This window comes from Natrix helvetica, assembly GCF_964273705.1.
Source record: "Natrix helvetica genome assembly, chromosome: 1".
NCBI classification, from domain to species: domain Eukaryota; kingdom Metazoa; phylum Chordata; class Lepidosauria; order Squamata; family Natricidae; genus Natrix; species Natrix helvetica.
This window is the reverse complement of record NC_138548.1, coordinates 254,728,955-254,751,054: the sequence shown is the minus strand read 5'-3', so window position 1 is coordinate 254,751,054 and position 22,100 is coordinate 254,728,955. Positions and strand designations below refer to the sequence as shown.

Below are 22,100 nucleotides of genomic sequence, written 5' to 3'. Positions count from 1 at the left end.
GGTTGCTTCTCTTCTTGATTCGTTTCCATCCATTGTTCCTTGTTCTTCCCTCTGGTGCTTGGAAAAATAAGTTGATCCTTCCTCTTTGTGGCAGACCCTCAAATACTGGAATACTGCTATTATGCCTCCCCCCCCAGTCCTTCTTTTCTCTAGACTAGCCAAACCCAAATCCTGCAACATTTTTTCATATATTTTTATCTCCAGGTCTGTAATCATCTTAGTTGCTCTTCTTTGCACTTTGTCCAAAGTCTCAACATCTTTTTTGTAATGTGGTAACCAAACCTGGATGCATTATTCCAGGTGTGATCTTACTAAGGCTTTATAAAGTGGTACTAATACTTCACATGATTTTGATTCTATGCCTCTATATAACCAAGGATTGTGTTAGCTTCTTTGGCTGCTGCCACATATTCCTGGCTCATATTTACCGATAAGTGATCATCTACCAGCACTCGAAGATCCCTCTCTTAGTTATTGTTTTTGAACCAGGTTTCGTATAATCTGTACATTTGGTTTTTCCTGCCTAAGTGTAAAAGTGCCTTTAAATTAAATTAAATTAAAAAGCACTAATTACATAAAATAAAATAAAAACATTCTTACTTTTTTTTTTCTGGAGACAGCATTTTAAACCTAGGGAATGAAGGGTTATTATGGTAACAGCTTTTCTCATGAAAAGAAATACCACTTACTCCAACCTGAATCCTTTTTAATTTGCTGTCTACAGATAATTCATTGACTATAGGTGATTATTCTCCCAACAGCTGTACACTATGTCCAGTTTTTATACAATATTTCTCGGCCACTATGCCACTCAGTTCCATGGATATTGTTGGCAAAAATGTTTCAGTATATCTCAGTTAGAATATTATTTCAGTTTTCTCTCAAGGTGCATCAGAATCTTTTTTTGCAAATTTAATGTGAGCCTGAGATATTTGGATCTCCGAATTGTTGCTTTGGGTAGATGGTTTTTATTTTTAATTTTATTCAGAGTAGTTGCAGCCAAATTTATCACCACTGGGAGGGAGGAGTTGGAGAAATACTTAGCTTTTTTGATTTTTTTTCTAATTGGAAAAACTGTCTTACACAACCCCAAGAGGAGAGGAAATAAATACTTCCAAGTCTCCCCCATAGGATAAATAGACTTTTTGATGATAAAAAGGAAAAGCATATCCCCCCCCCTTTTCCCAATTACAATCACTATGTGTAGATTGACATTTCTTGCAACTGTTTTTTTTAATAATCCCTCTGGGACAATATTCAGGGAGGTGAATTGTAAGTAGTTTGATCTATGCTAGTTTGTTCTCAGTTCAAAACAAAAACTGAATTGCAACAATATACTGGAATGAAACCATAATGTTTCTTTCCTTTGAAGATGCAGGAACTTTTCTTTACATACATTTTAAAACACAGCCTGTGAAAATATTTGGAAATGAATTAATTATTTTGAATGTATCCTGTGCTTATTATTTTTGCGGTTCCTGAAACTCCAAGTCATGCAAGCAGGAATAATAGAGACTGCTACAATTTTGGTTACTTTTAGTACATTTTAATGGGAGCTGGGGACATCAGATAAGTGCTTCCCTAGCCAATCAGAGCAATTGTGAGGGATCATGTGACTTTAGGTCTAAATTGTGGAAGTTGAAATGTATTAGGATTTCTATCTGACATCACTAGCCTAGAATCCCTTTAATATGATACTAGACATCAAAAAACACAAAAGCTTAATATTGGATATTAAAAGCGCTGGACTATGAAAGAGATATAAAATTGCAGACAAAATGGAGGTGGTCCATTTTTTACTTCTATTTCAGTTTCCCCTAGTCTTTGCCCTCTTACTGAACTGAGCTAGAATTATGAGATAAATCCAAAAAAAGGAGTTCAAAAAGCATTTGTAGCTTGGACATGGATCCCCACATGTAGGAGAATTCAAACAATCTCTTAGTATAAAGTGTTTTGGAATTGTGATAATTATCAGGAGATAACTATGGATCATCTTGCAGCCAAATAATGCTCACATTTAATAGCCTCCCCCAGCTTGTTGCATTGGACTTCAGTTCAATAGTGCTCCTGCAGTATGGACATTGATCTTGTTGGCTGCTTATTCCGAGAAGAGGTGATCTGATACATCACCAGGATGCAGCAATGGAGGAAGCTGCTGTGTAAGACAATAATTTAGTATTTACCAATGATACAGTGGGGCAAAACTCAAGTTTGTATAGTCTATTTTTGTTTGTTTTTATACCACATTACTATAACCTGCTGCAATTATATACAAATTCAGTGGTTCACAGTACAAAGGAAATTACAGTAACAATGAAAATGTTATAAAATAAAACCAGCAATCAAAATAGACAAACATAAAGCATTTGGCATCAGCCCTCAAATTCCCCCCTAGAAAAGCTCAATTTGAGTTGTTTCTGGAATTTGACCAGAATTGGGGCTAGTTCTTTGTGTTAAAAGCTGCTGAAACAACATTTTTAATGTCCCCATTAACTAAGTCCCATTGTCAAGGGCAACATCTCTTTCTAAATCCTTGGTTCCAGAGTAGTGAATGTCAGCATGAGCCTATTGAATTGGTGGATTACTTTGCTCAGTCTATTTTTTTAAATTGCAGGCCCACACAGGTATAATGAATAGCTGATAGGCTGTCTAATGCTTTCGACTCAGTGGTTCAGAATATGCAGGCCTACAAACACAGCATCTGTTTCCAACTCATTCAGACAGCCTTATTTGATAAGTTGCAGACAGCTGGCAAGTGTGTGTTTCCACGTATTCCAAATTATTTATTCCATAATCAATCAAGAGCCGAGGTGGCACAATGGTTAGTGTGCAGTACTTCACGCTACTTCAGCTGACTGCTAGCTGCAGTTCAAATCTCACTGGCTCAAGGTTGACTCGGCCTTCCATCCTTTCGAGGTGGGTAAAATAAGGACCCAGATTGTTGGGGGCAGTATGCTGACTCTGTAAACCACTTAGAGAGGGCTGTAAAAGCACTATGAAGCGGTATATAAGTACTATTGCTATTTTGTCTGGTAAGGTTGGGATATTCAGTAATGTTCCCAGTTCAGCTGCTGTATTCACTGAAAACAGCAGTGATCAGTGCTCCTCTCTGGAGTGAATGGAAAGGATGCTCTCTTATCTCCTAATAGTACGAGATAAGTATGCAAGTGCCTGGACACATCTGTGTAACAATGTAGTTTTATATGCTAAAACTGAAAGTTTCTAATCAGCATTTGGTAACATTCATTTTTGTGCAGCTTAAATGTATGCAGGACCTTGGATTTTGAAGTCATTGGTGTAGTGGGCAACTTTTAATTTCAAATAAAACCTATTTACAATGTATTAAATGAGCCCTACAACCTGTTTATATTTAATGAGCCCTCCAAATTGCGGGGGAGAGTAATATTGTTTGCACAGCTGAGGAAGATGAAGGAATGTTTTGCTCTTAGAAACAGAAGCCTATGCAAGGGAGAATTCAACATTTTGAAAATGTGCAGTACATGTCCCAAAGGACAACCACCAGGAAATATTTGCATTTTTATTTTGGATACGTATATTGTTTACTTCTGAGGACAGAATGGATTGAGACAAAGAGGGAACCATATGTAACCCCATGTTCTTACAACCCCTTCTTTTGGTTCAATTCCTGTGCCTCCTCCCAGTACACTCGCTGCCAAACCTTTTATACCAAGAATGGGAAACTTGCGTGTTTCCATTAGTTGCTGAACTAAATTCTTAAACATCTTTCCCTGTTCGTTTGGGGCTGCTGGTAGATGTAGCTGAGAAACATATTTTCTACATGTAGGCAAATGCCTACCAAGGCAGTCCATCCAGACCTTGTTTGTTATAGGCCTCCTTATCGTTATTCTGAATGCAAGTTGTGTCCTATGTTCCGAGCTGATAGCAGGTAATATCCCCAGATATTCCTACCTGAAGATGTCTATTTGAATCTGTAAAGAAAAATTTTATGCATTGCAAATGGATGCCATGATTAATCCTTTAGATGTCCTCAGTTACAGAAGTTTGTTTCTGGTTTTTGAAGAGAAGCTGTCCAATGGCTTTAGCCATGTACGTAGTTCAGTTTTGAAACTTAGAAATTTGTTTGGATTCTTTTCTAGACCTGGTTGCTCAGATTTTTGCTGAAAAACTAAGGATTGTATCTTTGATTGTCTTATCTGCTTTTCAAATAAAATGCTAATTTTAAATTTTATTTGCTGCTATGTGAGACAAATCAAACATTTTCAAGCCATTGTGTTTACAATGGCAGAAGTACTTTTTTTTTTAAAAAAATAACCCTTATTTATAAATTCACACAGTTGAATTGGGTGCTGGTGTGCTGTTCAATAGCTCCATAAATAATAATAACCATCGGAGTAATGTCACTGTGAGGTACAGTAAATGTATCACTATACTTTCCCCAACTAGGACTTACTTTAATTGGCAAGGTTTGCTCAGGAGCTTAGTAGAATGATGTGGGTACATGCATTTGCCTTTAGTCACTATTGACTGCTTGGATTAGGCTCTACAGTGTTCTTGGCAAGATTTTTCAGAAGTGGTTTGTCGTGTTGCCTCCTCAGGGATGAGAAAAAACAACTAGCCCCAAATCTCCAAGGCTTTTAGCCTAAGGCAGGACTGGAGCTCATGGTCTTCCATGTTCTACTTTTTTAGTCTCTAGTGTAGTGTCTTAACCACTACAGCACAAGAGCAAGCTAGTTCTAGAATTATTAAAAGCTTTGCAGATCTATGCCTCCTTGAATTACTAACCACATAGCAGAGTATATGAATAATACCTGCTTTACATTTACCTAGCATAATTCACCAATTTTCCTCTCAAATAATGCTATTTTCTTTTTCTTTTTGTACAAATGGGGTATTTGATTGTGGCCATCCTTCTTAGAAATGATGAGTCTCAAAGATGGTGAAATAATTTAAGGTAACAGTATTTAAATGTAAGGGTATATAAAGTGAAAAAAAATTCCCCAGAGAAAATTTGTCAGAGCAGTATATGTAATATAAACCCTAAATCTAATTCAGATATTCATATTATACTATATGCTCAGTGTTTAAAGAAAAGTCTCACTCAAGTTGAGTTCTTTCAAAATATCCAGTTACAGCTCTCATATCCTCTTAGAATCTGCTAGATGTTGCCATCTGCTGAAATATTTTGTTCACTAACAGTGACAAAGATGTGATTATTTTCCAAATAAACAGACACTACAGTAGTGTTTATGTATGTTTATTTGTTTATTTTTTGGCACCCATTTTTACATTGGCAAAGAAACGTATAACTTTTGTATTCAGACTTTTTCTTTTTACAATGTCACCTAGCAGTATCATCTTGTCTGGAACATGTCTATTTGATTTTGGTACATTTTTACTTCTGAAATTCATTCTTCAGTTTAAGTGGTCAGTTATTTGCCACCTAAGAGTTGCCTGAGCTGGCTGGCAAATAAATAAATAAATTTATTATAATTGTCAGTTCAAATGTTGCACTCATCATAGTTTCAGCTTGCCTTGCCAGGCATTCTTCATTAAGACTTATCTCAGGAATTTAGGACGGTGTATATCAAAGGATTACTGGTTAGTTTCTCTGTTGAAGCAGCAGCATTGAAAGTAGTGGCATAAAGTCAAAGGATGCCTGGAATAATGAGCTCATGGTCAAGGCCAGATACCATTTTTCAGATGATGTATCTTATTTATTTATTTAAAATATTTGGCTGCCCATCTTTAACAACTCTTGAGAAATTCACAACTACTATAAAACTAGTACAATAACTATAAAAGAATAAAATGGTAAAATGATCACACCAAAACCCTGTGCTTCAATCAACCCCTTAGGATATCTCATAGCATGCTCCAATTATGCTCATCCCATTCGTCCTGTCCCCTCCTGTCCTGCCCCGCCCAGCCCAGCTTAGCTTTTTGGTAAATGGCCAGGTCTTTATAGCCTTCCAAAAGGCTAAAACTGGGGGACTTCTGAAGAGCTGAGGTTGCGCAGTGGTTAGAGTGCAGTACTGCATGCTACTTCAGCTGACTGCTAGCTGCAGTTCAGCAGTTCAAATCTCACTAGGCTCAAGGTTGACTCAGCTTTCCAGCCTTCTGGGGGGGTGTAAAATGAGGATCCTGATTGTTGGGGGCAATATGCTGACTCTGTAAACTGCTTGGAGAGGGCTGTAACAGCACTATGAAGCAGTATATAAGTCTAAGTGCTATTGCTATCTTGGGGACAAGAAGTTTCACAGGGTCGGAGCAACCAAGGAAAAGGCGTGCTTCCAAAGTCCCACTAAGTGGCAGGATTTCAGGGAAGAGCTCTGGAGCACGCTTATTTTATCTGATCCAGTGGGACAAGCAGAAATGCAGTCTTGCAAATAACCATGTAGGGTCATCCTGTGCTGTGTAGGGATTTAAGGGTGATAACCAGCACCTTGAATTGCATCCAAGAGGAAACTGGGAGCCAGTCTTGCACAATAGAGGTATAACATGGATGAACATGAACACCCAATACTGTGTGTGCTGTTGCATTCAGGACCAGCTGGAACTTCCGAGTCGTCTTCAAAGGCAGCTCCATGTAAAGCGCATTGCAGTAATCCAAAGGGGAAGTAATTAAGGCATGAGTGACCATGAGCAAGGCTTCCTGGTCCAGACAAGGGTGCATTTGGTACACCAGATGAATCTCTGCAACCTCCTCCCCCCTTCCGCTAACAAGAGCTTCCACCTGTTCATCAAGCAGAAGCCATGAATCAAGGAGTACTCCCAAACTGGGTACCAACTCAGTCCAAAAGAATGTAACCCCATCCAGAATCAAAGATAAAAACTCATCAGACTTGGGGTGGAACCTAGATCAGCTTCACCTGCCCTGGCAAGCATAGATAACCACACTTTATGCCATTGGATGACCATACCCTGCGGTCTCATGAAGGGTTAAAGAGGAGTGTGGGACCCAAGTTATTATGCAACCCAAGTTGCAGGAGACTAGAGTTCAATCCCTTCTTGCCTACCAATATCAACTAGAGAAAGGAGAACCACCACAAAATGGTGCTTCCCACTCTCAACCTCTGGAACTGGTTCAGGAGGATACAAAGGATGGTGATATAGAAATTGCTGGGTAAGTTAGGAGAGTTGCAGTACCCCATCCTGAACCCTCCAAAGCTCATCAGCCAGCATGATCAATTCTCTTTTAGTGCTCTACTCCAGCCTGAACCAAGCCTGAAAAGGGTGTAGATAATCCACTCCATTCAGGGCACTCTGAAGCTACAAGCCAAAAAAGGAAGATTGGAGAGTGGATCAAAGTTGTCTAATACAACTTGATTCAAGGATGGCCAATATTGAAATGAGATCTGTCCTTCTGTTCCCCTCCTCTTTCCTCACCATTGCATCCTTGATATACAACAGTGCTTGTTTTTCATGAAATTTAAGAAAGTTCTGATCTTTGAAAATGTAAAGTCTTATTTCTGAAAGATCTTGAAGTTGCCAATTTTCTTATTGCTTCTGTGTATATAGTAGAAGCCACCATGAGATGGTTTGGCTTTTCCTAGTACAGAAATCATCGGAGAGGCAACTATTTATGATGATGCATATTTCTTTGTTTACTTGTTTGTAAATCAAATGTATAGGCTGTCGGACTTGCAGTGACTCTGGTCAGCATATAATTTAAAAAGATTTTGATTTGTATTGTTCTTTACACATATATACATAATATATTCACATTACTTGTTCTTGTCTTAGTCTGTTCTCTGCAGTGCCCTACTAATGTGTAGACCAGTCATTATTATTTTTTTCATATTCATAAGAAGCCTCTGCTTTCTACCCAGTACCGATAGTGCTGGTGGAGTATAAATCTGCAAGAAAAAAAACCAAGCTGAAAGGAAGGTCTATTAGAGAATGGTGAAGAACACCATTCGACGTTATCAGTGAACCACTGTAATGAACTAAATAGTCATCCATTGTTCAAGTCTTCTGTAATGCTTTTAATCCCTCAACCTCATTCTGGATAAAGAGCATGATATACAAATATATCAAAGCCTCTAAACACAAATGGTGCTAATGTGCCAAGGTAGTATAGTATTTGGTATTAATTGCAATAATAGAAAATTAAAATTCATAGTGACAGAGAAAGTGATATAATATAATCACTAAAAAAATAACCAAGAAAAAGGTTGTTGAACACCCTCAATGCTCCAGTGCCTGACCTCTGGAGGGAGAATTTCCCATAGAACAGGTATCATGACAGAAAAGGCATATTTTCTAAGGCCTTACCAGCCAGCATTCCTTAGCTGACAGGACCCAAAGTACATCCATCCTGCCTGATCAGTTGAGTAGAAACAACTGGGGGGAGACAGTCCCTCAAGTAGACCATTCCCAAGCCAGGGAAAGCTTTAAAGGTGACCTCCAGCACTTGAATTGCACCTGGAAGCACACTGGAACCCAATGCAGCCAGTAGTGATATTAGATACTTGTAGCTGCCTAGAGCCAAGGTGGTTATGCTTAACTTTGATCCAGCAAAAGTAGATTTGGTTTATTGCCATGTCATCCTTGCACCTAGCAATCGTGGTTTATATTTTGCACTATAGCCGTGAAATTGCCTTCATCTTATCTGCTGGGCATGAGTGAAACAGACTTAAATTTTCCTTAGCTGTATCAGCATTAACTAGTGTTTTCCCTCTTATTCCATCACTGTCCAAGGGCATTCTCCGGTGTGTATCAAATCTTTAGTCTTTGTCACATTGGAAGGGTTCTAAAAAAGTTCCATAGGTTGTTTTCAACAGATAAATATAATTGCATAATTACAATACACTTAAGTGGCAGTTTTTAAAAAAAAAAAACAAATGAAGTTTTTAAAATGCTGACATTACAATTTTTAGCGACTCCGCTGGATCTACTTAATCTCCATGCATTCTTTTGACAGAAGTGGCTTTGTGGGGTTGGTTTTTTAAGAGCTAGAAGGGCTTTTTAATTATTGTCACCTGCTTTTATTCTGATGCTTGCTATTTGCTTCTGTTTTACCATTGTTTCCTTTGAAAATATTATCTACCCTAAAGGCAGGGTAGATAAAATATCAAAATATTTTAAATAAAGCCACCCCAAACGAAAACCAAGCAGAATTTCCCCTCATTTTGGGAGGTACATGTCACAATAAGTTTCAGTTTGCTTAAAATACAGCAGGCCAGGAATACAAATAAAATAATAAAATATTATAAAATATTTTTATTATTGTCATTGATTGGTTGCTTATATGTTTTGTATTGCTCCTTCTTAAAAGTGTACAACAAATAAATACAATATTATCATCTTTAAAAAGGACTATTGCAAGTACAACACTCCAGTGAGCGATTTTGCAGTTTCTTCAGGAACAGTTAGAGAAACATTTGAGGAAGATGTTGAAATGCCAAACTTCTCCTTCAGACCCCTTTCATCTTGGAATATTTGTCATTTCTTGGAAGGTGGCATTTCTAAATCTAATGCCCCCACAAAGTGGACCCTATTGTTTGCAAATCATGAAGACAGAGGAGGATGGGAGCTGCAGACCAAGATGTTAGGAAGCACCTAATTTGGAGTGGCTGTTAACAGAAAATTGATTACGTGAGTGGACCATGTAGCTGTGTGGCAGCAGATTCTCTCCTATTGAACTTTGCAAGCTAAGATTATTTGCATTCATAGGCATACACTGTAGCATAGTTGACAAGGCATTCTTTGCCATTTTTTTCTCCCTTTCGTGTGAAAAAAACAACAGCTTTGTACTTTACAGCAAGTAATGTTTTCAACATGGGTTACAATTTAGAGCCTGGTACTCCATGGTGATAAATGGAACAAGAAGATAGCACTTCTGTTTCATTGCATAAGTGTTGAGAAAGAATTCTGGTTTTGTTTCTTTGTCACTCATAAAAACTAAAACAAAAAAGAAGCCAAAGCCCTTATGCTGAAAATGTGGATCTAAACAGGAAACTTCCATATTTATGTTGTTCAGCATCCACTCCCATTCACCTCTGTAGCACTAGTCTACTTTGCACGAGTAGAGACTGATAAGGCATGCTAGTTTATTGAGAATATAATATTTTTTTAAGTTTGGCACCTGTTTCATTTATTTCATTTAGACATTCAATACAGGAAAGGAATTTCCCCTTTCGATTCAGGAAACTGTTTCACCACCTTGAGTCGCAATACCTATAAGCAAGTGCTTTCTGTAAGTGACCCATTTCTCACACAGCTGGTGGGCATTTCGGCTTATTTCTTCATACCAAACTGTTTCAACTCTTCACATTTTCAAACTTTCTACATGAAATGCTTGGTTCAAGTTCCAGTGGGGTTTAAGTCAGTCCTGACATAACCTTTCCAAAGTAATGGATTTCCCCCCACCTATTAATCTGTTTGGAGGCAAAGATACTAAAAAAAATGTCAGAAATTCAGCGGGGAGGTGGGTTTCGCACCGGTTCAGGCGAACCAGTAGTGGTAATTTGGCCTAGGTCACAGAACTGGCAGCAACCAGCGAAGTGAACCGGTACTAGGACAGGTAAGAACCCACCCCTGGGTGGACTGTAGGTTGCACATGTTGGTTTGTCTGACCTTTTATCTGATGATTTTGGATCAGTGTATAAGATATTCGGAAGGCCATATTATGTGTTTTTAGAAGCTGAAGAAGATGGTATAAATATCATGTATGAACTGATCTGTTTTCTCAGTCTCCTCCCTTCCCTCTTAATATAGAAAGCAAGTAATGAACCCATGAATTAGGCTTAACTCCTAGTAACTTATGTAAACTTGCATGTCTTTTTGGCAGCAGCATAAATGTGGTTTGCCCATTGCCTCCTTTCAGGATGGTTTTTTTTTTCCTACTTCCCACTCTAGTCTACAGCCCTGAAATTCTCATTCAAGTCATAACCAAACCTAGCCTTGCTTTGCTTGGGAGTCCAGACCAGGTCAGCCTCCTGCTGTCACCTGACAAATCTCTAATTATTTCTCCATATTAGATATTTTCAGTTTTCTGTAATTTTCTTTCTCATATTTTGATACTTTTTCTATTTTACTTTAATTGTTCACATTAGAAGTGGAAAAGAGACATTAAAATGCCCCCCCCCCAAAAAAAAACAAATTCAGACAAATCTTTGTATTGATTGATCAGAATGAAGATTGAGATTAATGATGGATAGTTTGTTAAGTGTGTATGCTGTAAAAAGTCACATGCTTTAGGCAATTACAAGGGGAAAAAACTGTAAATCATTTCTATGGTGCCTTCAGAGAAGTAAGGGGTGTGATACACACTTGGAAAAGACAGTGTATAATACTGCCCTGGAATTTTAAAAATGATGTTTTATAAGTTAAAAAAAATAGATAAGTTCAGTGAAAAGCAAACAGTCTGTTTTCAAATGCCAGTCATCGTACCATGCAAACAAGAGGCTGTTCTGCTTTACACATTCTTCATAATATATTATATTATATTATATTATATTATATTATATTATATTATATTATATTATATTATATTATATTATATTATATTATATTATATTATATTATATTATATTATATTATTATATTAATTATATTATATTATTATATTATTATATTATATATATATATATATATATATATATATATATATATATATATATATATATATATATATATATATATATATATATTATATTTATTATATTAATTATATTAATTATATTATATTATAATATATTATATTATTATATTATATTATATTAATTATATTATATTAATGATATTTCATAAATGGGGGGATGACTGTAGTCTTAAATACACATTTCGATTTACAGTTAAGAAATAGTCCTAGTCAAACTGTGCCATCTCAACTCATTCTGAATAATGTAGCAACATTATTTTCATCTGGAAACAAGTAACTTGATAAAAAGGCTGCGAAAATTGCCATTAATATGCATATTTAATTATTTCAATTGCATTTTGTTTGATCTTATAAGTGTGTCTTTTGATATAAATCTTTTATGCAGATATTCTGTCTTCTCCCATTCCAGATTGGTAGAAAAGTTTCCTTTACATTGTCACATCAGAGTGATTTTTAATTTTTAACTCTGATTTTCAGGGTTCTAAGGCTAGAGAGCACCTTCTAACCATTTTTAAAGGAATGAGTGCTGGCAAAAGTAATATTGAAGTCAAGAGTTTGCATGCATAAAATACAAAATGAATAGATCAGGGTGGGTCAAAATTAGTTGTGTATTAATCTGTGATATGCAATGCTGATTATTGATTCCCAGTAGTATAAAAATGCTAAGTGTAACGTTCTGTACAAACCAGACATCTTTTTCTAAGTTTCTGTGCAGTTCTGGTATATGTTCAGTGTTGTCTTTAGTTTCAAAACCTCTGATCTTAGTTATTTTATTGCATGGGCAGATGGCACAATAATAGGCAATAATTTGGCAATGCTTATGAGTTACTCTATGACTTTCTCTTGGTTTTGTGTGTTTCAAATATGCCCCTAGGATCTAAACAAAATGAGTACCCATAAGCCTGACACATGCTCAGTGTTGAATTAGATGACTAATTCATTCCAAGTGTATGTTTCAATGATGTTACACTAGTTGTTCAATAAACTTGGTGTAATTGTTACAGCTTATTATTGTAGATACAGTTCCCTTATATAATGCTACATTAAACTGAGTCTTGTGTCTAGTTTGACCAATGATCATTTCCCTGCCAGCTAGACTTTTGGGAGGTTTCAGCAGTTTCCCATCTTTATTGTATAGTTGTTAAGAAATAAAATTATGACCACCTGCATTCTAATTCTATGCATTAATATGCATGTTCCCCTCCATTCTTGTCATTTTTGAGTGGGGAGGGGGAGCAAATCTGTTAGAATTAGCAACTTGCAAATTAGCATTCTCCAGATATGGACTTTAGCCTCTGTAATCCATAGCCAAATGTTTAGAAGATACACTAGTTGGTAATTATGAAAATTCAGCACATCTGGAAATTACCAGATACAGAAAATGATTTCTTTATGTATTATTTCAGTGACATTTTAACAACTCTTAATGGCTAAGAGTTACATTCTTAGGAGCTCATTTGTTGAAGGGCCTGAAGTAACACGTACACCATGTACTTTCATTTACCCACAACAGCAATGAGTTATTTTAGAAAAGAAGATATTAAAACTCTTTCAAGTGTTTGGCATCCCATGGAATACCTCTTCAGTTTCTCCTTTAAAATAGGTGCAATTCTTGTATTTATGTAGTACAATATCAAGAACTTGTCTGCTTAGTTTGTCTCTTGTGTGATTCACTTGCGGTCCTAGGGTGGGACAGGTTATATAAGTGTGCAGGCGACTAAAAGCTGTTGGTTGTAGGTGTAGCCTATAAAATCTTCCCACTCGTACTGTTGCATTAGATGCACATATCCCTTTCTTTCTGGCTATGTAGGATCTATCATGGAAAAATAATTCCCACACAATGAAATGTATGTTTTTTCATAGCTTTCTCCTGGTGTTGCATTTCAGAACTTTTTCATCTTCTCAAGGAATCTTCCTGATCTCTCTTTCACAGACACCTTCATACCATATCAACCTCTAATCAAGGACTACCCATAAAGCAAATATTTTATTTTCCCCCAAAGAGATACCCATTGTGATATTTGAGATCCTATTGCGCAAGAAGAGAAACTGGACATGGAACAGGAAAAACACTACTTCCAAATTCCTTATATGAAAGCTGCTTAGAGCATTCTTCATCTTCATAGTTTGCCCTTTAGTCATGTTTGGAATTTGCTTTCATTGGTTTCAACATAAACACTAATAGGGCAAGATACTCTGGTGGATATCCCACTGAAGTATTTTGAGTCATGAGATATATTGTACGTGTGGGAATTGAGATTTAATCTGGACAACAGAAACACAGCTTATTTTTACTTGTGAAAAAAAAAGTACGAGATTGAGCTGAAATTCTTAAACAATATCATCTCTCTAATTGTGATCATCATAATCCTCTGTGTCTGTTTGATCAACTTTCTGGAAAATTAGTTTTAACTAATTACTACAGTTTAGTCTGTCAAACATGATAGGATAGGAATGTTGGTGGGTTTTGGAAATAAGGGGAAGATCATCACTAACAAAACTGATCTTATTCTTATTCAACACTAATCAACAATATGGATGTCTCTCTGCTTTTCATTTTAATATTTCTAGATGTCAAATGAGAATATAGAATGCCATGTAAAAAATGTTTATTTTTAGCCTGTAAACAAAGCTTTTATTGAAGAGCACAAGAAGATTGTGGAGATAACTGGACGTACAAAGATTTTTTTACAAATAATTAAAGATAGCCAGTTTAGATAGCAAGAATTCTATTCAGATATAACCATGGTTAGAATATGTTAGCTATTTGTAGCCACAATAATTAATGAACTAGGTGCCAATGTATTGATGCCAGTAAAATAAGTCTAGCTCATTGTGTCAGATACTATACAATGCTATGCTGTAGGGATAATAAATATTTTTTATTTATTTAATTTCTATAGCCACCCATCTTAACTGGTGAGTGAAATATATCATAAAAATGAACAATAAAACAATTAGAACTATTTAGAATAAATATATATTATTGCTGAGTAGAACTATTGCCATACATGTTGATATAGCCAAATAAACAGGACCCTTAAAATACTTGATCTGGCCCCAAAACCAGGTCTTCATGGACTTACGAAAAGCTACCAGGATCAGTCATTCTTATTTCTGAAAAGAGAAGTTCCAAAGGAGTTCAGAAGAGAAAGCTTATCTCCTAGTCCCTGCAGCTGACATCTCTGAACTGATGGGATTTATAATTTGCCCAATCTGATGGACCAAACTGGAGAGGTAGAAAATTGGACGGTTTCTCAGGTAATCTGGTCCCAAGCCATCAGAAGCTTTAACCAGCACCCTGAATTGCAGCCAGGAACACGATGGCAACCAATGCAACTCACACAGTAGTGGTTTTACAAATTTACTACTCAGTACAGTTGCCTTTTGCACTAATTGAAACTTCCAAAAATTTTCAAGGCAGTCCAATGTAGATTGTGTTGCAGTAATCCAGATAAAGAGGTCAGGAGGCCTGAATAATTGTGAGCAAAGCCTCCCTACCGGGGGTGAAATGCTACCAGTTCAGGCCAGTTCACTTGAACCGGTAGTAAAAAATGCTACTGGTTTGCAGAACCGGTAGTAAAAAATACTAAAAAAAAAAGTTTTTGAAAAAGTTCCAACGATCACACATTGCACAGCCAAAAAGGGGAATGGGGGTCTGTTTTTGCTCCAGCAGGCTTCCCTGAGGCCTGTTAGGCCAAAAACGAGGGGTGGGGTTGCTGAGAAAGAAGGAAGGAAAGAGAGAGAGAGAGACAGACAGACAGACAGACAGACAGACAGACAGACAGAAATGAAGAAAGAAAGACAAAGGGAGGGAGGGAAAAAGGGGAGGAAGGACTACAAACCTGGCACTAGACGCAGCTTCAGAGGATAATCCAGGGCTGGAAAGTTATCTAGTCCAACCCTGCTCCAGCAGGACTTTTGTTAAAGTGAGTTTCTGTCTCTTGATCCCCCAGTTACATTACTACATAGTCACAAGACCCCACCAAGTCATGCTCACCAAGCCACGCTCACAGAACCAGTAGTAAAAAAAATAGATTTCACCATTGCTCCCAGTGCAACTGGTATACAACCTGGAGGTATGAAAAGGCCCTCCTAGCCATGGCTGCCACCTTCTCTTCTAACAGAAGCCAGGAGTCCATGAGGACCCCTGAATTGTGCACCTTGTCCATCTGAGACAATGCCATCCCATTTAGGGTCAGAGGTAGAAGAACCTTGTCATCAGAATGCCTAAAGACCCAAAGCTCCTGGATAGGACATCCACAGCATCGTTCAAGCCCACAGTGGAGCTGTGTTTTGACATATTTCACCCCAAACCATCGGATTACCAAGTTTCCATGATTGATGGTATCAAAGCCTGCTGACAGGTCAAGAAGAGCAAGGATGGATGAAGTATTCCCATCCTACTCTGATCAGAGGTTATCCCAGAGGTGACCCCTCCCAGTCAGCCTTAACCAGCCAAGAGGGCACAGATGTAAAACTGGTCAAACATATTTCCACTAATAAATATATATATGCATTTGTGAATTTATGAAAAACTCTATCTAGAGTTACAAGACACATAAAAATGTGGTTCTCAAAGCAACAACAGGTAGATTTCCTATGAATTGGATAGAATTAAGGTATGTGAAATGTGCTAAGGTAGAATAAATGCTTACAAAGACTGATCAAGCCTTGCCGGAATGTATAGTAATATATAGTTCTTGGATGCTGTCACATTGTAGTGTTCTGTGTGGGCATTTCACCACATTTCTGGAACTCCAGGCTAATCTGGACACCTAGATTTTAAGTTTGGATTTTAAACTACTTTTAGTTTAGAAAGTAAACCGTTGCACTTGTGAAAGCTGATTTCTACATCTGAGTTTCTGGATAAAAAAGAGCAAGGTGCAACTGGTAGTGGCATCTGTAACAAACCTAAATGGTTTCAAAATGATGACGTTATTTCTTTGCATGTATTAAGTTTATCCTTTTTGCATCATGACACAAGTACAATGCATGACGTTTGCAGTGGGTTGACTGAATGATACAGCATTATATAAACAAATAATTGTCTTGTTAAAAAGCAATCAAACAAAAAAAAAGTTAATGTGCATATTGGGATTAGTCTTATGTTTTCTAAACTTGGCAATTTTAAGATGTGTGGACTTGCTGGGGAATTTTGGGAGCTGAAGTTCACACATCTTTAGGTTGCCAAGTTTGAACACAGAACCCTGGACTAGAACAAATAAGTCTGTGCCTGTCATATGCTTCTCAACTAGGAGAAGATTCACCCTATTTTTATAGGGTCTTTTTTCTGTTTCTTTTTTTTTTGGGGGGGGGAGGGGAGGAAAATGGAAAGTCCCTGATAGTTTATTACAGAAAATGTGCATGAATCCCAGATCATTGTTTTGTCCTTTTTAAAATTTTCTGGGCTTAATAATAGTAAGAGCTAAAAAGGCTATTGTATTGCTTTATTCTATTCCTTTGGTTATTTTCCCCTTTGTTTTGTTTTATCTTATAAATAAAAGCAAGAAAGAATTCACCAAAAAAAGTAGCTTGTGCAAATCCAGTGATCCTTTTGTGGAAACTGCTAATTTACACATAGCTTTAAATAGGTAGAAGTGGTCCATGGAATTGAGCTAATTCTATTCTCCCTTTTTAGACCAGTCAGAGTAAACTCTGCTTTACATAAAGACTTTTTAAAAATATTCCTGCATCAAAACAGCACAGTTGTGGCATTTTATAGTGTTTGTTTTGCAAGGCCACTTAGCCACCCACGAGGCTCACGAATAGCCTCTGACTCAAATATACAGGGTGGCTTTGAGTGAGTTTATAGTGTAAATTTATTGTCCTTTTGGCAGCAATGTCAAATGCCTCCTGTAAAGGTCGAAAAGAGGACAGGAGTATTAATTAGAACTGATTTGGTTGTTTCCAATGTTTGCCACCTATTGACACCCCATCCTATCAAGTCTTCTGCAGCCTTTCTCATACCCTTGTTTTCCCACTGCCATACTTTGGAGGGTACTTCTTCCTAGCATTTCATCAGTGATGTTGCCCATGTCTTAGCAGATACAACTCTTGCTGCTGGTTGATAGCAACTATAAGGGTGCGACATCAATATGCCAGCGATCCTCACTGTACATTCAGGACTGGATTTACAAGCACTTTCAGCTGCTATGCCTAGGAAAACTTGATACACCTCTTTCATATGGAGAGACTTATGCCCCTAATTTCACCTTCCCCAAACAAGAATCTTTCAGGGGTATTGGACTGCAACACAATAATCCCCATTTCTCCTGTCCATTCCAACTAAAACTGAAAGTACTCACTTCATAATATGTCTTGTGTACTTGAGCTTTGCGAACTCTTATCTTTGAAATCAGATGTGTATAGTTTTGCAAACAAAAATATGCTATATTTTCAGACCATTGCTTACCTTTACTGTTCTTTATTGATTAGCCCTTGGGCCATATCAAAGTGTTTAAACTAAACTAAACGAAGTCTAAAAGTATAAAAACCAATTCCAAACGTTTAGAAGAAAGCAGATAATCTTAATTTATTTTTATGGTTGGTTGAATTCTACAGCTAGAAGAGCTGGAAATGTTGCTGTAATTTCCTGATTGTATACACCAGTAGAAACAAAATCTGGTCAATATTGTCCTAACTTTTCTTTCCTCTTTTCCTTTCTAGAATGGCTGCAATCTGTCCAAGCTTTGATGATACTTTCTGTCATCTTCAGTGTTAAGTCTTTATTCCTGTTCTTCTGCCAGCTCTTCACACTCACTAAAGGTGGACGTTTCTACCTTACTGGCATTTTCCAGATCCTTGCTGGTAAGTAGAGGGGACAAAAATGTGTGTTTTGGAATGCTTGCAAAGGGGAGAATGCCATGGCTAATAATAGAAAGCAGGGTGACTCCAGTCAAGCAGGAGTCTCTTCCAGCCTCTTATAACTTGGTGTTCTCCAGATAGATTGCATTACGTGAATGCAAGTCCCACCCATCATCTTGAGCCAATTTCAATAGCTTGCTCGCAAAACACCCTTGTGTATCCGCTTTGAAATGTGCACTTAATTCAAGATGATTTATTCCACATAAAAAATATAAGATTTCAATTTCAGTTGCTAATCGGATATGGATATTAGACCTGGAGATTCAACAGGTAATATCCTCCTTTAGCATTTCTATTTGAATATTTTGGTGCTGTTATATGGCAGCTAGACTGGACCTAAACACCTTTCTACGAATGTATACTGGACCGGTGTATAAATTTAAATCCATAATTTTCACTGAAGAAATAATCCTGCAATGAATTGATTTGGGATGATAACGATAAGAACAAGAGACAAGTTTTTATTCTATCATCTTTTTCAGTATTTTGTATTGTGAAAGAAAACAGTAGTTTTTGCTCCATTATAAGTGCCTTCATCTCATCTCGGTATCTTATAATAATAGGTTTTCAGAGAGTTTATAAATCCAAGAAATTAAATGTGTTCTTGGAGTTACCAGTATCTTAACAGATTTTTATTCCCCCTGCCTCTGTTTGCACCCTTGCCACATCTTGCATAAAACCTAATAAGAAAATTCTAGTGTCTCTGTTGAAATGAATTTTCAAATGAATTAATTTGAGAACTATTTAAAATAGGAATCAAACCAACAGGATTTCCAGTATTCAGAACAATGTTCAGCTCTGGAATTTATGTACAGTGTATTTACTGACCAATTAAAAATAGAAATAAATTGCCAGCCAAAACTAGTTTTTAAAGGAAAAAAACAAAACGTTGAAATAGCTATTTCTTTCCTTGTCTTTTAATACCAAAAAACATTATGCTGTCCCTCCCGAAAATTCAGTTTAATTTCCCTTGAAGATGTTTCATCATACAGTATTAAGACACAAATACAGGGACAAAAATTTGAATTGGACTGTACTGATAACCATCTGTTTAGGAGAACATGTAAACTGAGTAAAGTCTCCCTGCTCCTAGCATAGTAGAAGGAACAACATTCATCCAATGTACATTCCTGCAGTATTCTGGGCCAGCTATTAAACGTATTAAAATGAGCTGAATATTGTATGGTTGTTTTCCATACTCTGAAGCCTTCCAGATACATTGGGCTGCATCTCCCATACATTGGGCAGACTTCCCAGCGATGATCGTATTTCATTTTCAGCCTTGAAGCAGTATCAAGAATGAGTTGTCAATTCAGACAATGAGTTTGCTTGTGGTAGGATTTGACTGAGAGTGTTATGTGCTGCTCTGTACATCATGTATCAGGAGCTAAGTTCTTCATTGGCTACCCTCATCTCCTTGAACATTCCATGTTTGTGTCCTTAAAAAGATTATTTATTTATCCAGAATGAGAGCTGCCTTGGCCTAGATAAATTTGCTCCCCCCCCCAAAAAAGGGGGTAGGAAATGTATTGTTTTTCAAAATTCCTGGTGATGCTTCTTTGTAGCATTCCCCAGATGGTAGGGAGATGATGGTGCATTTGTGAACATTCTATCCGTACTTTGCAATCGTTGCTAGAATTATAGAAAGTTCATGCTTCTTTGTAGTAGGATTAAGACTGGCCCTCACTCATGTTTTTCCTATTTGCAATTTCATAGGCAGGATTCATGTGAGGGAATGAAACTCAGTTTCTCTTGGGTGAAATATCTGAAAAGCATCCCCGGGCGGAGTCAGTAAGGCAGCACTGGTTTCAAGCCATCTACTATTTTATTTGGAAAAGCTTCTGCCCCAAAGCAACCTTTTGTTCTATGACTCAAGCTAGGAAAAGCAATGGTACAATGGCTGATTGGGGGTGGGGTGGTTGCTGTATAATTCAACCCCTGTGGCGAAAGGAACAGAATGGTGAGAGAGAGAGAGTAGTCTGATTTTGCTCCATATACTGTTTTCTCAGAAGTAACAAAGTGGATTCAGATAATCTTAAGAGCACATATGCATGTATAAGCTGTCTGGTGGAAGAATGGGGACAGATATAAGATCAGAACTAAGCACCTGACTTTTTAGAACATTTGCTTCTGTTATTACTATGTGTAAAATTAAACCACCTTTCTGCAAAAAAAAGCCTTGATGCTATTAAGCATCAGCAGGCAATAGCTTCTTGGACTTTGGTAAGGGATTATGTGACTGAGATAGTCTCAAATTATGAGCATGATATTTTTAATTTTATTTGACTTTGAGACCACCCAATTCTATCTCTGAGCAGCTTATGGAACATTATATATATATATATATATATATATATATATATATATATATATATATATATGTATGTATGTATGTATGTATGTATGTATGTATGTATGTATGTATGTATGTATGTATGTATGTATGTGTATATATATATATATATATATATATATATATATATATATATATATATATATATATATATATATATATATATATATATGTATGTATGTTGTAATTGTACTGATAAATAAATAAAGGGAGACTAGGATAGATCTATTTCGATCTATTTAGTCATACCAGGGGTTGTAACACACATACATACATACATACATACATACATACATACATACATACATTAAAATGGAGCAAGAAAGAACATATAATAGTAACAAAATGCCAGAGCCAGACAACAACACAAACATGTCAAACATCCACAAGGAACTCCAGCTACCATAGCTCAATAGCCTTCCCCATTTGGAATCCAAACACAGGCAGTTCCTGGGTTAATAATGTCTAACTTAAGGACAGCCTCTAGATACGCTTCATAGTATTAAAAATAGCAGATGATATTCTCCTTCCTCAAGTCAACAAATTGCTGAAGTTTTGAGTTTTTAATATACAGTCTATTTTCAGCAGTGTCCAATGGCTCCTGAAAGCGTTGTGTGGCTTCAACAATTTGTCAGCTAAATAAAGGACAACATTGTCCACCATTTTTAATAAAAGGCAGCCCGTTTGTAAGAATGAATTATGACTTACACAAATGTGAGTGAAAGAGTTAAGAACAGAGCTGGTTCTTAACTGGGGACTGCCTGTATTAAATTACGAGTTTGGATCACCTGATATTTTATGTAATATTAATTCTGTTCTTTTTAAACATTCATTCCATAAGATGGAAGTCTTAGACCAAAAACAAATATAAAAAATGGTGGTTGATGGTTCCCCAGCTCAAATCTATGGCTCATAACTTAGGCACAAAGACAGGCACAGCTCCAGGATCCTTATTTGATTCCTTCCATACAAGGATATTCAGAATGGGAGAACCTAATTTGTGATCTAAGAAGGGCCTCAGTTGGAAGAGCAAAGGGACAGAATGCCAGTGGAAAGATGACTGACTAGCATATTGATAAAACGGAAGGCATCTGTCAATATGTGCTTCCAGTTTTGCAGCAATAGTGAGAGAAACATGAGAGGTGAGTTTCAGTATCACTATGGATCTGGAGTAGAGGCCCACAGTCTTTGCGTTGCATATACTTCCAGTAGAACTAGGAAAATAACCCCAAGTGCTACCTTTTGGCTTCTTCTTGCAAGCAAGAAAGTACAAGACACCCACCTGCCCGATGA

The 22,100-nt window shown here is 36.9% G+C and overlaps 1 protein-coding gene across 2 annotated transcripts in view; it reads left to right on the top strand.

The window, feature by feature from the left end:
• The window catches only part of PMP22 (peripheral myelin protein 22), a 30,774-nt gene that overhangs the window by 5,812 nt on the left and 2,862 nt on the right, over nucleotides 1–22,100 (top strand). For both annotated transcript variants that reach the window (XM_081965994.1, XM_081965995.1), the window contains exon 4: nucleotides 18,257–18,397. In XM_081965994.1, coding sequence (XP_081822120.1) covers nucleotides 18,257–18,397 — 141 coding nt within the window. The remainder of the gene's footprint in view (nucleotides 1–18,256; nucleotides 18,398–22,100) is intronic.